The sequence below is a fragment of the Dipodomys merriami genome, unplaced genomic scaffold (assembly GCF_024711535.1).
Source record: "Dipodomys merriami isolate MVZ:Mamm:240054 unplaced genomic scaffold, mDipMer1.0.p SCAF_412, whole genome shotgun sequence".
In the NCBI taxonomy this organism is placed as follows: domain Eukaryota; kingdom Metazoa; phylum Chordata; class Mammalia; order Rodentia; family Heteromyidae; genus Dipodomys; species Dipodomys merriami.
In genome coordinates this window covers 37,901-54,147 of record NW_027205738.1, presented here as the reverse complement: position 1 = coordinate 54,147, position 16,247 = coordinate 37,901, and the positions used below count along the sequence as shown (strand labels likewise).

At 54.7% G+C, this 16,247-nt stretch overlaps 1 protein-coding gene across 3 annotated transcripts in view; it reads left to right on the top strand.

Annotated features, from left to right (window-relative positions):
• LOC138807133 (PR domain zinc finger protein 2-like) overlaps nucleotides 1-14,684 on the top strand; it is a 98,321-nt gene extending 83,637 nt beyond the window's left edge. For all 3 annotated transcript variants that reach the window (XM_069992700.1, XM_069992697.1, XM_069992699.1), the window contains 2 exons: nucleotides 12,822-12,959; nucleotides 13,699-14,684. In XM_069992700.1, the coding sequence (XP_069848801.1) occupies nucleotides 12,822-12,939 (118 nt within the window). In that variant the 3' untranslated portion in view covers nucleotides 12,940-12,959; nucleotides 13,699-14,684. The remainder of the gene's footprint in view (nucleotides 1-12,821; nucleotides 12,960-13,698) is intronic.
• The last annotated feature ends 1,563 nt before the right edge of the window (nucleotides 14,685-16,247 follow it).

Here is a 16,247-nt window from a genome sequence, read left to right as displayed (position 1 = left end):
ACCACTTGAGCCACAGCTCTACTTTCAGCTTTTTGGTGGTTAATCAGAGATAAAGGTATCACGAGCTGGTTTTGGATTGTGATCTTCAGGTCTTGGCCTCCTTGGGTAGCTAGGATGAGCATGAGCCACCAGCACCTGGGTGCAACCATGGAAATTTAACAAAAGAATTCTGATTTACTGATGCACACTAATGGCTGCTGGTACTTTATTATTATTATTATTATTATTATCTGTAAGTAGTTGTACAAATCAGTTTCTAAAGTACATTTTATTCTGTCACTCCTGTCATTGTCATTACTTTTCAGCCTTGTTGACCACTGTTTTGAGGGCTTTGTATACATGACCCCATTCAGTTTCCACAGGAGGCCTGTGAAGTAAAAATTTGGAAGTCCCCTTGTTTCAAAGGCAGGGAAACTGAGGAACAGTGAGGCTAAATAATGTGAGTGCAGTGAGTGAGAGCTGGAGCCTGGAATCCGGACCAGGCAGCCAGTCTTGTGTCTCCGTCCTGAGTTCTCCTACTCTGGCCTGCTGATGTCTTGCGCGTGAGCACGCCACATGTCATCTTCCAGCCACACAGCTTTAGGAAGCAAGGAGACATGGCCTGCTGCCCAGGGACAAGGAGCACCAGCCAACCTGGGGAACTGAAAACTAGCAGGAGAAAGACAGTGGCTCTTCCTGGGGTCAGGGTGGTATGTGTTTGGGTGGGAGCCAGCTGTGAGCATCTTAGCAAGCATGGGGGTGGGGTGTGGCCTCATCTGCCTGAGAGTCAACTCTGGTCCCCATCTACAAATACCCTTCCAAGCCACAGCAGTGTGTGCGTGTGCATATAGCAGTGTAGTGGCTGCCTGGGGCACTGTTTGGAGCTGGATTCACTCTTGGGGAAAGTTGGGCTGCAGGTACCTGTCCCAGCCATGGAGGGCTGGGGCCTCTGCGAAGCGATCACCTGGCTTTGGAGGTGTGTGAGCATCAAATGTGGGACAGACACCCTGTCCCCAGAGGCTGAAGATGAGAATTTTTCTGGGATGAGTGCATCTCAGTGCTGTCTCCTCCCACCCTCGGCCTCCTGGACCCAAACCCAGAGCCAGGAAGAAGTCCTAGCTAGGATCCATGGTCAGCAACCTCTCTGGTGACCTGGTGTGCCATGTCACTCTCACGGGTGGTCTTGTCTCCTGGCTCTTTGCTGGTAAGCGGCATTGGTGGATGTGTGATGGGGCCTGCGTTGTTTTGGCTTTTCCCCCTGATAGCTGGAGATTGAACCTGGGGCTTCATGTGTGCTAGGCAAGTGCTCTACCACTTGGGCCCTCAGATCTTTGGCACTTTGTTTTTGAGAAGATCTTACTATCTTTGTTTCAGCTGGCCTCAAACTCTCCATCCTTCCTTCTACCTCGGAAGCAGTTGGGCTTACAGATGCGTGCCAACACTCCTCGTTGCATTTTTGTTAAAAGTCTGCATCCTGTAAGTGACTTATGGACAGAAAGGAAGTTTGGTGGAAGAAGTGAAGGCCCTTTCTCAATGAGACCTGCTACCAGGAATACTGGATTCTGAACAGAGGCATTTTCTCCCAACTTCCCTATATCCACCAGTACGTGTGGCCAGTGAATGTTGAGGGTTCCCTGGTGGCTAGATCTTGATAGCTTTGGTTCCCTGGTCCTTTCAGACCCCTGGAAGAGCCTGAGTTCCTCTTCTAATTACCAAGTAGAAGCTATGGATCTGCTCTGTAACTCATTCTGTTCTTGACTCAGGAAGTGGCTATAGAAGTTTTGTATAACTTCTTCAGTAGAGTTGCGTGTGAATTTTGTACTCTGGCCATCTGCCTACTTTAGGTTCCTTTGAGGGGTCATGAGTGAGGTTGGGGGATACAGGTCTGAGAGAGTAGGCTAGATGGCTAGTTCAAGTATGTGCTGAGCAGAATTATCTCACCTTTGTAAGTAATGATATGTTTATGTATTCTAAAAGCAATTGTGTGTGTGTGCATGCACACAGGTACTGAGGCTTGAACTCAGTGCCTCACACTCTTAGTTTTTTGCCCAAAGCTGGCCCTCTACTTCTGGCTTTTTGCTGGTTGAAGATAAGAATCTCTCAGATTTGTCTGGCCTGGCTTTAAACTAGGGTCCTCAGGTCTTAGCTTCTTCAGTAGCTAGGGTTACAGGATTCATCACAGAGGTTGATACCAGCCTGGCTGGTATGGAGTCCCTGCTTCAGGGCCCCCTGTTCAGCCAAGTCACTGCACCATCCAGGACTTCCTGCTGGTCACAGAGCACACTGCCCTGCAAGGGTGGGTGGCACTCAGATGGCAGGAGGGCAAGATTGTCAGGTTCCACACCGCTGGTTCCGCCTTCTCAGGAGCAGTAGGGCAAGCAGAGTGCCAAAGACAGGGACCAGGACCCGTCCATGGACAGAGGGCTGGAGTGGCTCTTGATGGAGGTGTTCGGGCAGGGTCCTTGTGCACAGGCCTGCTCTTCTGTTGGAGCAGGCACACTCTGCTTGCCATGAGCAGCCTGGGTGTACACAGCAGTGCACATGGCTCCGGCTGTCCCTGGAGTTAGTCCCCAGCAGTCTCCCTCACTTCTCTGTGTAAGGAAGCAGGGGGGGTCTCATCAGAAATGTTGCCTGCAGCCAGCCAGGCATGACCCCATCCTATCACCTCTCCTGACCACTCCCAAACCGGTAGATCCATTGCTCGTAAAAGACCAGTGGCCTCTGGTTACCAAGCGCTGCACACAAGCATGGTCATGCCCCCCCACCCCCCATGATCTCTGCAGGCCCTTTACCCTCCTCTGTCCTAATCACAGTGGCCATGCATTATATATTACACAAATAATAGTCTCCTAGAACCTGTGCCCCATGCAGGCAGAGCCCAGAGTGCCTAGCCCGGGCTGTGGCCCGCTGAGCCCATTCCACCCCATCTGGCCACCAGTTCTGCATCCACACATGTAACCAACTGTACTTGGAGAATATTCAAGAAAAACTTGGGTGTCTCCTCACCATGCACAAACACCTTCTTGTCGTAATTCTCAACCAAGTATGTGTAAACACCACCTCATTTTATTGATTGATTGATTTGATCTGTTGTGGGGCTTGAACTCTGGGCCTGAGCACTCACTGTCCCTCAGCTCTTCAGCTCAAGGCTAGCGCTCTGCCACTTGCCGTCTCCCGGCACCTCCGGGGCCCACATGCCTGTGCAGGCGGAGGGTCTGTGCAGCAAGGAGACAGACCAACCTATGCTGTGCCTGCTTTGAGAAAACTTCCATTCAATAATCTGGAAGATGTTTGTGACCTGTCCAGCGCTCCTGTGAGGCCCGACCCAGGGCCCTGAGCAAAGCCGCATCCTAGGAATGCTCCCATGGGCACTGAGCATGCGCCTCACGCCTATCTCCCACTCCCACTCCCCCCCCCAATTCCCATGAGCACTGAGCATGCGCCTTCTCCCCCTGGACACTGAGCATGTGCCTTGCCCCATTCCATCCCCCCCCCACACACATGAGCACTGAGCACGCGCCCTCCTCTCGTGAGCACCGAGTATGTGCTTTGCTCCGTGAGCACTGAGCATGCGCGTTGCTACCATGAGCCCTTAGCACGCACCCTCCACCTGTGAGAATTGAGCATGCGCCCTGCTCCCTACCCTGTCCCTGAGGCCTAGCACTGAGTAGGCAGCCTGGAGTGGCCAGATAAAATATCGTCTGGCGTAAATGACAAGCTGTCTTCGACCCTTTTGTTGAAACACTCCTGCTTATTTATGTTGTTCCACCCCCGCCCCCCCAATCCTGTGTGTGTAGGTTTATGGCTATGCTTCAGTCCTGGCTTTGGCCAGCTATGTGTTGACGGGCAAGTTGTCTGACTTCTCTGTGCTTTGGTTCTGTACCTGAAATGCAGAATGCCCCATCTCCAAGTTCCTGTGATCTTATGTCCCACCTTGGGCATCTAGGTTTGCTAGGTGCCACTCCTGGGGCTTGAACTCAGGGCCTGGGTACTGTCCCTTAGTGTTTTTGCTCAAGACTGGAGCCCTGCTACTTGAGCCACAGCTCCACTTCAGCTTTTTGTGGCTTCATTGGAGTTAGCAGTCTGCCCAAGTTGGCGTTGAATCTCAATGATCTGATCTCAGCCACCAAGTAGCATGAACCACTGGCACCAGCTTGACCTCAGCTTTTTAACCCCTTTGGCCTCGTTGTTTGACTAGTAACAATGGCAGTAATGAACTCTTAGGGTCCTTGTAGGGCTCCCCAATTTCAAAGAGCGTTCTTCCCTGTTGTCATGGGGATGCCACGTCGCCTGACGCAGATGGGAATGCGCTTCCCCTAGGCGGGTCCTGCATTCTCTCCACATTTTCTTCTAGGCTTGCATCCCATTCTTAGTCATTTCCTTTGGGAAGAAGCAGCCTGGGCCAACCACAGGGCATTGGGGCGTGCTGGAGCTGTGACTGTAGGGGAGAGATGTGGTGAGATCTGATGCTGGGCAGAGGGTCTGGCAGGCAGGAGAAACAGTTTTGAGGCTGGCTGGTACTTCCTTGGCCCAGGAGGGTCACGTCAGGTGGGTGGCTTCCTGCAGGGGTGAGGTCCCTAGGACTGGAGCCCAGCCCTGGGATGCGTGGGGAGGCTCTGCCTGAGGGACCTGTAGCCACACACAATTGGGTTCACAGAACTGGGGAAATGGAACCTTTGCCCCATGGTTTGGGCAGAGAGTGCCACCTTGCCAGGAAGCTGGGTCTCTGGACAATCTGTTTATTTGTTGTTGTTTTATGTAGTGAGGTTTGAACTCAGGGCCTTATGCTTAGTCTGCTTGCTTCCTTGGCTGGTGCTCTGCCACTTGAGCCATGCCTCCAGCCCAGCTTTGTGTTTGGAGCTGGAGTCTTCGGGCCTTTTCTGCCGGAACTGTGAGTCTCTGAATCGCAACTCTTGAGTCGCTAGGATTGCAAGTGTGAGCCACCTCAGGCAGATTCTGTTCTTGAAAATAACATGGGGAGGGGCGGGGAGGGGGTGTGTGGTCAGGTCTATATCAGGAGCCTGGCTCCACTGTGCTGTTTCTTGACTGGGAGAGCCTTCTCTGAGCTCTCTTGTGCCAGGCTCTCTGGTGGGTGGTGCCAGTCAGGGCCAGAAGGTCCCTGCCTCCCGACCTTCCTATGTCTCCTGAGGCTTCACCCCGACACCTTTATTCCTCAAGGAAGCCGTGAGCCTGTCCTGTCCCCTTCCCATAGGCGGAGTGCAGCTTGGCTTCCCTGACTGAGCATAGGCTCTTGGCGGCCCATGGGGGTCCCTGTCGAGGTCATCAGGCCACAGCACCTGCCTTCCTCCTGTTCACACCATGTCAGGTGTGACCAGCGCATCACCTGCTGAGCAGTTTGAGAGCCAGCCACTTGGGTTTGGGGACTTGTGGCCCCCAAAGGCCTCAGGACGTAGCCTAGATGACCCACAGGTAGAGTAGGATGAGCTTTGTAGGGTGAAGTGGCCAAATGGAGGCCCACTGAGCCCATGTCTTCCCCCAGGACTGTTAGAAGAAAAATGGCTGGAGGGGCCTGGTCCACTGGCCACTAGGTGCTATAGCCACATCTGCTTTCCTGGGTTCTGCCCAGCCTGACCTCACTACACTGCACACCCTGCAAGGTGGCCTGGCCCAGGCCCCGCTGGCCTTGTTATGACCCCGTGTTCACTGGTGGTGGGGCCGAGGGCCTGCAGCACTCACACAGCGCTGGTGCTGCTGCTCCCGACCTCACCCGGACAGAGGGATGCAGCCTGCTGCCGCCCCACACCCCACTGCTGGGCTATACCCCAGCCACCTCTGCTCAGATCTCCTGGGTGGGGGGACCTTGTCCCCCGCCTGGGGACCCAGAGAGCATGGTGTTTGAGATCCCCCCAGCAGACTCCTCCCTCCTCTACCAGGTCTGTGTGGCCACTCCATGGCCCAGGGCCCACTCCACCTGCTTTGTCCTTCCATCCCTACCACTACAAGGCCTGGGGCTGCACGGACACAGCTTTGGGAGCCACAGGTCCTGAATTCAAATCTTCACAGTGTTCTTATTGTCCAGGAGAGCTTGGATGGTCTAGAGAACTTGCCTAGGAGTCTCTTTCCCAGATGTGGCAGCCTTGGCCTCAAAACAGGGGGGCTGAGGACTCCACAAGGCACCCCAAGTAACTGCCCCCCCCACTGAGGTGCTCAGTGATGATGTTATTACATTATTTCCTTCTCTCGCCTTTCCTCCCTCTCTCCCCTTCCCTCCCTCCCTCCTTCCCTCCCTCCCTTCTTCCCATCCTTCCTTTCTTTCTCTCTCTTTCAAGCTTTAGCAAGAGTTTATTTTAGTATCTTCAGATAAAGTAGTTTTGGAAGAGAGAGAGAGAGAGAGAGAGAGAGAGAGAGAGAGAGAGAGAGAGAGAGAGAGAGAGAGAGAGAGAGAGAGAGAGAGAGAGGGAGGGAGAGAGAGAGAGAGGGAGAGAGGGAGAGAGGGAGAGAGGGAGAGAGGGAGAGAGGGAGAGAGACGGGGAGGGAGAGAAACGCGTCCTGCTCCCCGCGTAGGAAGAGTGGGAGTTGGAGGTTGGCGGAGGCTGGTCCCCGTCCTGTGGCTGTCCGCTTTCCAAGCTGGGCGAGGACTCTCATGCTCTGCTCATGCAGCTCCTAAACCATTGTTTTTTTGCAGGGGTGGGGGGGCTAAGATGGGTGACAGCCCCCCATCACCTAGGTAACCTGCAAGGACCTCTTTTGCCACACATACCTTTCATTCTTTCTATCTCTACCCATTTGTGGCGTTCCCAGATTTAAAAAAATTAAGATATCAGATTTACATACCCCCGTGTATGTCCATTAGAAAGGGGGGGGGAGGGAGCTCATCTGCTTCCTCAGTTTACTTCCTGACATGTACCTTGTTCCATGAGTCTCCCTGAGCTCAGAGAGGCACAGGCATTTCCCAAAGGCCACACAGCAAGTCGGTGACAAAGCCAGGAAGCCCCACCCCACTCTCCCCAGCCACGCCTGGCTCCTGCATTGGGTGACACCCGACAGTTCCTGGGAGTAGATGCCTCCATCTCCCTCCATCCCCCACCCCCTTGCAGCCAAAGTACAGAACGTCCCAGGCACTAGGGTTGGGTAAGACTGCTGGGCTGGGCCCATGGCCCAACTAGCACAGTCCTGACAAGTACACAGGAGAGACACGAGGCGGGACAGGGTGCACAAGAGTCTCAGCCCAGGATGCCCCAAAGGGACACTGCTGCCTTCCCACCCCCCATCCATCAGAGTGGCAGCCGCCCCTCCCCTCCCCAGACTGGGCTCTGTGCACCTCCAGATCAGCTCCCCTAGCTCCCCAGGAGTCTGTTGCCAAGGCAACCGCATCCTCCAGGTGCTCCCGCCCCGTCCTCTACCTTTGGCAGTGGCGGTCTCCCTGCTCCACCTCGGCTGCTCACACTTCCACCCAGTCTCTCCCCCTGTTCCCTTCGTGCTGCCACGCCTGGACCCCTCCTCCTTCCCACCGTGAGGCTCTGGATGCGGGCAGGTCTCCCCCAGGCCCTTCCTTCCACCCTCGTCATCATCTCTCTGGCTTTTCAGGCACATCTGACCCTCAGGGCCTTTGCTGTTCCCACCTCTTGGAACCGAAGGCCCAACATGGGTCCGTCTCTCCACTTCCTGCAAGTCCTAGCTCACTTGGTGCTGTTTCTGAGGCCTTGGTCTTCCCCATAGCACTTCAGGTCTGCCCTCTGTGGGGTCTCTGTCATCACCATCTTGGGGTCTTTGGGGCCACAGGCACGCATGCATGTACCTGCTTACTCTCTGCGCCTGCTGGCCTTGGAGTCTGGGCTGGGCTGGGGAGGTCTCAGGAGACACGGGAGGGGCTGAGGCCACTACCCCACACTCAGCTACAGCAGCCCGGGGAGCAGCCAAGGTTCCTTTGCTGTCTGGCCTGTCTGTCTCGCTCTCTGTCTCTCTGACTTTATCTCTGTCTGTCTCTCTGTCTCTATCTCTGCCTGTCTGTCTCTGTCTCTGTCTCTCTGTCTCTGCCTGTCTGTCTCTGTCTCTGCCTCTCTGTCTCTGTCTGCCTGTCTCTGTCTCTCTGTCTCTGTCTCTGGGTTTGAAGCTGGCAGGGACACAAGCTGCTCTCCATATTCTCCCACCCACAAGTCTATTTTTCTGCTCGGTGGCTGGCTGTCCTTTGCCTGTGTTTAGGTTGTAGTTATTATTTCCCTAATTTCTGTTTTTTGTTGTTGCCTTGGCTTTGGTCTGTCTCCTTGGCCCAGCCATACTGTGTTCCTGAGAAAGCTCTGGACCCCAGAGGGAGAGATCCCCATGGGGTCCACAGTAGCTCTTGTCTGCTTGGGGTTTCTAGAACCTTCCTGTTCACTTCTAGAACCTCCCTTCTTCCTCCCCTCAGTCTTTCCCTGTTTTCTCCCTGCCAGCTGGCCTGGCTTCCTGTTTCTTCTTTTCAATTTTTCTTGTATATTTCATTGTCTTTCTCCTTTTTTCTTTCTTTCTTTCTTTTTTTTTTTTTTTTTTGTTGGTCGTGGGGCCTGAACTCTGGGCCTGGCCCTGTCCCTCAGCTCTTCAACTGTAGACTAGCGCTCTACCACTTGAACCTCAGCCCCACTTCCAGCTTTTTCTGCTTATGTGGTGCTGAGGAATCGAACCGAGGGCCTCATGCATGCAAGGCAAGCGCTCTACCACTGAGCCACCTTCCCGGCCCCTCATTGTCTTTCTCCTTTAGCTGAAATTGCCAGGGACTGCTTGAGCCTCACCTCTAGTCCTTTTGCAGTTAGTTTCTCAGATAGGGTCTCGCACTTTTGCCTGGCTGGCCTGCTCCTCTCTCTACCTTCCTAGTAGTTAGGATTATAGGTGTGAACTACCATACCGTATTTTTGAGACAGAGTCTTGCTAACTTTTACCTGGGCTGGCCTTGAACACAATCCTCTGATCTCCACCTCTCAGGTGTTGGGCATCTGAGCAAAGACCTTCCGTAGGAGAGAGGGGCAAGCCAGATCACTGCGTAACAGAAGAGGCGTGCTGCCTGGGGCAGGAGGGGACCGCAGGAAGCAAGCTGTCGGTTGGGGTAGCTGGCGCGCTCTGGGGTCCCCGACGTTGCGGCCTGTACGTGACTGTGTGCCGCATAGTAGTTTCTGGAAGGCATCCTGTGGGTGGATATCCCACTTTGAGCCAGGTCAGGGCGGAGCTGGGGGCTGGCTCCTCACGGCCCATCTTTGCTTTGAAGAAGTCCAGCCATTCTGTGAGAACCTGCACACGGCACTCGCACCCTGCGTGGCAAAACTCCTGGGCCCTGCTCAGCGCCTTGGCTTTGGGATTCAGAGTTACTTGGCGCCCCTCACGGAGGGATGTGCGCGGGAGCCCTTTAAATCCATCTTGGTGCAGCCCCAGTGGTGGGAATTTCGTGGACTCAGAACCACTGGATCTGTGTTCACTCAGTGCTATGTTAAGTGCTAACAACACAACAAGGGACTAAACCCAGGTGGCGGTCTTCACCCTAACTGCTCTGGAGCTCAGCGCTATGGGACCTGGCCCACGGCCACTCTGCCTCAAGGGTGGCCCAGGGTGGTGGCTCTCCCCTGGGCAGCACCTTGGGTCCCTGGAGACACCCCATTCCCCATGTCCCCCTCCTCCCCGAGGTTCTGGCAGCAGGACCTCTGTGTTTAGGCCAGGCCTCTCTCAGGGAATCTCTGGATCAGCCAGGGCCCCATCCCTTCCAGAGGCCTCACCCAAGTTCACCGAGACGAGCTCTGAAGGCAAGGAGGTGGGCCAGATGCTAGCAGGGGCCAGGATTTCTGAAGGAGCAGATGTGGAAAGAGAAAACCACACTGCTGCCAGACATGAGCAGGGAACTGTTCACCAAGATGGGGAGTGTGTGAGTGTGATCGAATAAGTGTGTGTGCAAATGAGTGTGAGTGTGGCAATGTGTGTTGTGCGTGAGTGAATGTGAGTGTGGGAATGTGTGTCTTGTGTTGGTGAATGAGTGTGAGTGTGTGATTGTGTGTGTGAGTCTTGGTTGGGATCTGTATTGAAGGGACTGTACAGAAATACTGTGTTGTACGGAAGTGGATGCCTGATTACACAGGGTAGCAGAGAGGCAAATGTGCCGGGGTGAGGCCCTGGAGCTGAGGGTGGGGTACCCAGGGGTGGGGGTGGGGCTCTGAAGGTAGGGAGGCCAGGCCCTGTTTGCCATCGGTGGGAGAAGAGCAACTGGCGTGAAGGGGAGCCAAGGGTGGCCAGCAGGACACTCTGATGCAGCGATACAGTCTAGGGTCATTGTTCCATCTAGTGTCCTGGAGAGGCTGCCGTCATTGTTTGGCGGAGGGGGACTGAAGGGGACCGAGGAGAAGGAGTGGCTGTGGGGGGACCCACGAAGTGTCTCTTGTCACTAGTATGTGTGTGTGTGTGTGTGTGTGTGTGTGTGTGTGTGTGTGTTGTGCCGGTGCTGATGCTTGCCCTCAGGGCCTGGGCACCATCCTTTAGCTTTTGCACTCAAGGCTAGTGCTCTATCACTCGAGACACAGCTCCAGGTCCAGCTTTTTGGTGCTTCATTGGAGTTGAGTGTCATGGACTTCCCTGCCTGAACTGGCTTCAAATCGTGATCCTCGGATCTCAGCCTCCTGAGGATGACAGGTGTGAGCCATGGGTGCAGGCTGGCAGTCAGCCTTTGAGGATCCGAGATTACCCCTCCTCCCCCACCGCCCAGTGCTTCCTGCTCCCACACAGGCCATCCCCTGGGTGGATTGCGGTCCCGCTCTGAGCCTGGATGGTGTGGGGGAGGGGGCCTGGGGAGCACACCCCAGCTCTCTGAGGGCCATGCTGCCACCCTTGGCATCAATGTCTCCAAATGCCACCCTCCAAACCCTGCTAGTATGCGCTGGAGTGCCAGCATGCCGAGGGCCGTCTCCATGTGGAAGGACCACGGTTCTCAACGCCGGTATTCCCACATTGCCGATGGGCCTGGTGCTCACCCCTGACTCACCGGGGTGGCACAGCCGGGGAGTGGGCACCCAGCATTGTGAGGTTATGTTGCCATCTTCTGTGTGACTCAGAGCAGACTGCCGGAGGACCAGTTAGTTCCAAAGTCCCTGTGCTCAGCCCCCAGCATCCTGGGGACCAGGAATACACTGGGGTCTCAGGGGTGCCCTGACCAATGCAGGACTCCAAGATCAGGACAACCACTCCCTGGGCCAGAGAGGACCCTGAAGTGGTGAGCTGAGCCTCAGTTTCCTTATCTGTGAAGCAATGTGACCATCCACCCTCCCTATCTCCTGGGCTGCTGGGGGGCCCAGAGGGAAGGCTGGGAAAGGGCTGGGGAAGTGGGGTTCCTATGAGTGGCGGCTGGAACTGTCCACCAGGTGGGCAGAGCATCCAGATGTGGTGGCCAGGCTTGTGTGTGTGTGTGTGTGTGTGTGTGTGTGTGTGTGTGTGTGTGTGTGTGTGTGTGTGTACACGCGTGCAGGCAGGGGGAGAGCACGCCCCCTAGTGGAAATGGTCATGCCGCAGATGGGGGACAAGAGAACGGGGACAGCTGTGGGGGCGGGGCATGGCTGGATGGAGCTGGGTATTAGTCTATGCTCACTACCACCTTGCGTGCCAGGCTGGGGCACCACTGGCTCCCACCCTGCGCTTTGCCTGTCACCGGCCCCATCACCCAGTCAGCCAGCACCCAGGGAAGTTGAGGCCCAGAAGCCCTGGCCTACCCATCTTGCCTCTAGCTGCTTTGGCCAGCATCCTGCTGGCCTCCTATTGGTCCGTCTCCAGAGATGGGCAGAGACAACAGATTGTGCTGGGAGGGCATGGCCTGTGTATAAATACGACACAGTCCTGTATACCACTATCACCTTGGAGTCATTTTATTGTTTTGCTTTTGAGGCAGAGTCTATGTGGCCTAGGCTGGCCTAGATTGTGGGACCTTCCTGCCTCAGCCTCCTGAGTGCTGGGATTACAGGCAGAGCCACGGGTGCGCACCCCATATACATATGATACACATATACACATACATTATATTAGTATAATTTTAATATATTTATAATATTATTTTTAAAATTTCTGAAAAACACGGAAACCACACATTCTATTGAGTGGGCTGTCATAAAATCCAGACTCCATTTACCCTCCTCCAGAGTGGCTGACACTCCGGAGATGTAGGCTGGATGTTGGGTCCAGAGGCTCGGGACACTGCCCTCCTGTCCCCACACAGGTGTGTCTGTACCGCCCCAGGAGCTTTCTGCCTGTGGTGCTGAGGCCTGGCAGGTAGGAGATCAGGGAGGCCAGTGGGAAATGGAGCCACAGAGCGGGTCAGGCTGTGGTCTCTGCGGCTGGAGCCAGTCCTAGCTGTCCACTGGGAATGTGTGTGTGTGTGTGTGTGTGTGTGTGTGTGTGTGTGTGTGTGTATGTGTGTCTGTCTGTCTGTCTGTCTGTCTGTTGTGGGGCCTCAGAAATAGACCTTTATTTATTCTTGCCCAGATTTCTGTGTGGTCCCCCAGGGGGAGGGCATGTTGATCAGACCCAACAGTGCATGTGCTGGGCTCATGCCTGTAATCCTAGCCACTTAGGAGCTGAGGTCTGAGGATCATAGTTTGAAACCAGCCCAGGCAGGAAAAGTTTGTGATACCCTTGTCTCCAATTGACTACTCCCAAAAAAGCTGGAAGTGAGGCTGTGGCTCACACAGTAGTACCAGCATTGAGCCAAAAAAATCTCAGGGCCTCCAGGGCCTGAGTTCAAGCCCCAGGAATGGCACAACAAAACAAAGCAGAACATCTCAGGTCACATGGGCTGAAACCAGGCACTCAGCCGCCCGGTGTCCAGGAGATGCCATCCTGCCTGAGCCCCAGGTAACATTTCTGCTCTTCCTCTTCCCGTGCAGCTACAGCCTCCGCCTGGCATCCCGAAGCCCCTCGTCAGCCGCCTACATCACCAGGCAGTGCCGGAAGGTCAAGCCCTCGGCTCCGCCCCACTTCCAGGCACCTTTCTTCAAAGAGTAGATGCTCGCCTGCCCTGACAGGTAGGAAGCAGGGAGCGGTGGCATTGGTTTCTGACGTGGGTGGTTCTTGGGGGTGGAGAGGCTGGTGTGGGCTGGGGTGGGCTTGTCTAGGACCTTCCTCCAGGAAGGCCTTCATGACCGAAGGCAGAGACGTGGGGCCCCTGGGCTTCAGACCCTCGCTCTGCCACTCACTCAAGTCATGTGATCTCCAGGCCTCAGTTTCCACATCTGTACAATGGGGAGCACAATAGAGCGTGCTTTGTGGGATGATTGTGCACATAGTAAGGGTCAAATGTATCCAGAGCATGTAGCCTGGTGCCTGGCCATCACTCAGCTCTGGGTGTTAGCCTGTGGTATGGTGATATAATGATAAATAGTGGGAAAATAACAACAACAATCGAAGCTTCAGTGCCTGTCAGTCCACGAAGCCTTGTGGAGTCTCCATTCCCACAATGGGAAAAACCTGGGAGGCAGCCAAGTACCCGTGGCTATAATCCTAGCTACTTAGGAGGCTGAGGTTGGAGGCCAGTTGGAGGCCAGCCCAGGCAGGAAAATCCATGAGATTCTTATCTCTGGTGAACCACCAGAAAGTTGGAAATGGAGGTGTGGCTCACATGGTAGAACACCAGCCTTGGATTAGGGAAAGCTAAAAGGGAGACAATGCCCAGGTCCTGAGTTCAAGTCCCAAGACTAGCACAACAACAACAAAATAGCCACCAGTGCGTGTGGTCATCGCTGTTTGTTTCCTGTTTCTCCTCAGCACCAGAAGTGACTTGGAATCAGTGAAGCCAAAGGGACTGGCAGTCGACCCTGCAGGAAGTTAACAACTGGGCCCCGTGTGAGATTGCGAGCGTGCATGCGTGTGTGTGTGGGCGTGCGGGTCCACGCATGCCCTTCAAGCCAAGGTCCCAAACCCGGGGGAGCAGGCAGGCAGCTGGCTCACACCATCCTCTGGACTGATCCTTGGATGTGACCCCAGAAAGTGCTCTGCAGCTCAGTCTCGCTGTTGAGATGGGGTCTCTCATACTATGCAATTTCTCAAGAGCTCCTTGCCCTGCTCTTTTTGTTTGTTTGTTTTGCTTCTTGAGCTGTCTTTGGCCATTGTGGGGACTTTGGGTTAACCCCCGGAGTCAGCCTTAGTCCTGCCTGAGGAAGGCCTTCCAAGAGGCCAAATTCCCCCTTGACTCCCACCCCTACTTTCCCTCTCTCCCCTCCCCCTGCCATGCCTCTGGGAATCAGTAGCATATAGACCCCACGGGCTGAGCCTGAGTCCTCAGCCCCAGCACTGGGAGGAATCCTCTTTCCTGCCTGAGGAACCAGAGCAGAGGGTCATGCGTGTACACACTTGCACTCACGCACACACTTGTGCACGTGCATGCGCGCGCACGCGCACACACACACAGAGAAAATGAAAAAAGAAAGAAAAGGAGAAGAATTTACAAAAAGGACAGCGGGAATAGGAATGATTTTCCTGCCAGGGAAAGTCGGGGGTCACATCAGCTTATCCTGGACATAGTCTGGGTCAGTGAGGTTGGTGGGTCCGGTGCCTTGGGGGTGGACCCCAGGCAGAGGGGCCCTGGGACCCCTTTGGTGCTGTGTCCCCTGGGCACGTGGCAGGCCCCGGGTGGTGGGACAGCGCGACACCGTAGAGAGATTTGTGTTTTCCTTTTTCAGGGCTACTAGGGTTGATCTCCCAACTCTGTAAATATGTATGGAGACACTTTTAAAAAGCACGTTATTTATGGCCCCAATTGTAAATGCCCCGTTTTTAAAGTTTTATAATGCCTCTAATCGAATCCGTCCGTGTCCTGGCTGCCGCATGGGGGTTCCGGGGATTCTGGGAGAAAGCCACATGCGCAAAGAGGTGCCGGCCAGCGGCCCAGGTCGCCCTTGTCCCAGCTTCCACCCAGATAGAGCTGGTTCTTTGTTTTCCACTTGTATAAATCCATCCGTACCCCAGTGGGGGCCTCTCACCAGCACGAAGCACGGATACAGCTCTGTCCCCTGCACGTCCTCACTCACGGACCGTGCCCCGGCCTCTGCACCCCGAGGGGAGAGAGGAACACGCAGCAAGCCGCCAGCGTCGGCGCCCAGGGCTCCTCCTCGTCCACACACCTCACACCAAGCCCCGTCCACACTCGGCTGTGAGGAGAGCGCTTCCGCTCACAGAGACCAGGCTGTCCATGGGGGGTGGGCCTGCCCGGCCGGGGGGCGGGGGGAGGGGGTTCCTCCAAAGGCCTCCAGCCTGGGGCACGGGTCAGCTGCCTCTGCTGCGGGAAGCCAGTGGAAATAAAGGCTGGAGAGGGATGGCGAGGAGAGGGCGTGGTGTGGTCTTTGTGGATCTTGGCCTGTGGTCTCCCACATGGGTGGGTGGGTGGCAGGGCTGAGGCTGAGACACAGGCTTTCTCAGAGACTCCCCTCCCTCCACACACACACATCTGGAAAGCCACGCTTCTCTCGCTGGTCACTCGCTGACCCTCCAGTAATGAAGCCATTTATCCAAGTCCTAAAGTCCACCCATGCCTGCAAACAGGAGGCCTGCCTTTAACATAGAAAGAAAAATGTTTCTCTCCACAATGTTATTGAGATCCAGTTCACAGGCAGTGTGCCCCCTTAGAAACTAATGTTTAGGGGCTGAGACTGTGGCTTAGTGGCAGAGTGCTTGCCTAGCATGCATGAAGCCCTGAGTTCGATTCCTCAGTACCACATACACAGAAAAAGCCAGAAGTGGTGCTGTGGCTCAAGTAGCACTAGTCTTGGGCAAAAGCAGCTCAGGGACAGCGCTCAGGCCCTGAGTTCACCAGCCCCCAGGACTGGCAAAAAAATAAAAATAGATAAATCATGTTTGGAGGATTTGTAACAGATGTGCAGCCATTGTGGCCAGCAATTTTATTTCTTTATTCTGTTTGGACTAGGATTTGAACTTTACTACTTGAGCCACGCTCCCTGCTCTGTTTGTTTTTAGCTTATTTTTTCCCGTGGCTGGCCTGGACTGAGATCCACTTATACCTATGTATTGGCCACAAGCATTCACCACTACACCCAACTTACTGTTTGAGATGGGGGTCTTGCTAACTTTTTGCCTGGTCTAGTCTCAAACTATAATCCTGATCTCTACCTTCCAAGTGCTGAAGTTCAGGTGTGAGCTGCCACATCTGCTTTAGAAGATTTTCATCACCTCAAAAGAAACCCCAGATGCGTGCAGGTGGCTCGTGCCTGTAATCCCAGCTACTCAAGAGGCTGAGCTTTGAGGATCGATCGAGGTTCAGAACCAACCTGGGCAGAGAAGTCTGTAAGACTATCTCCAAT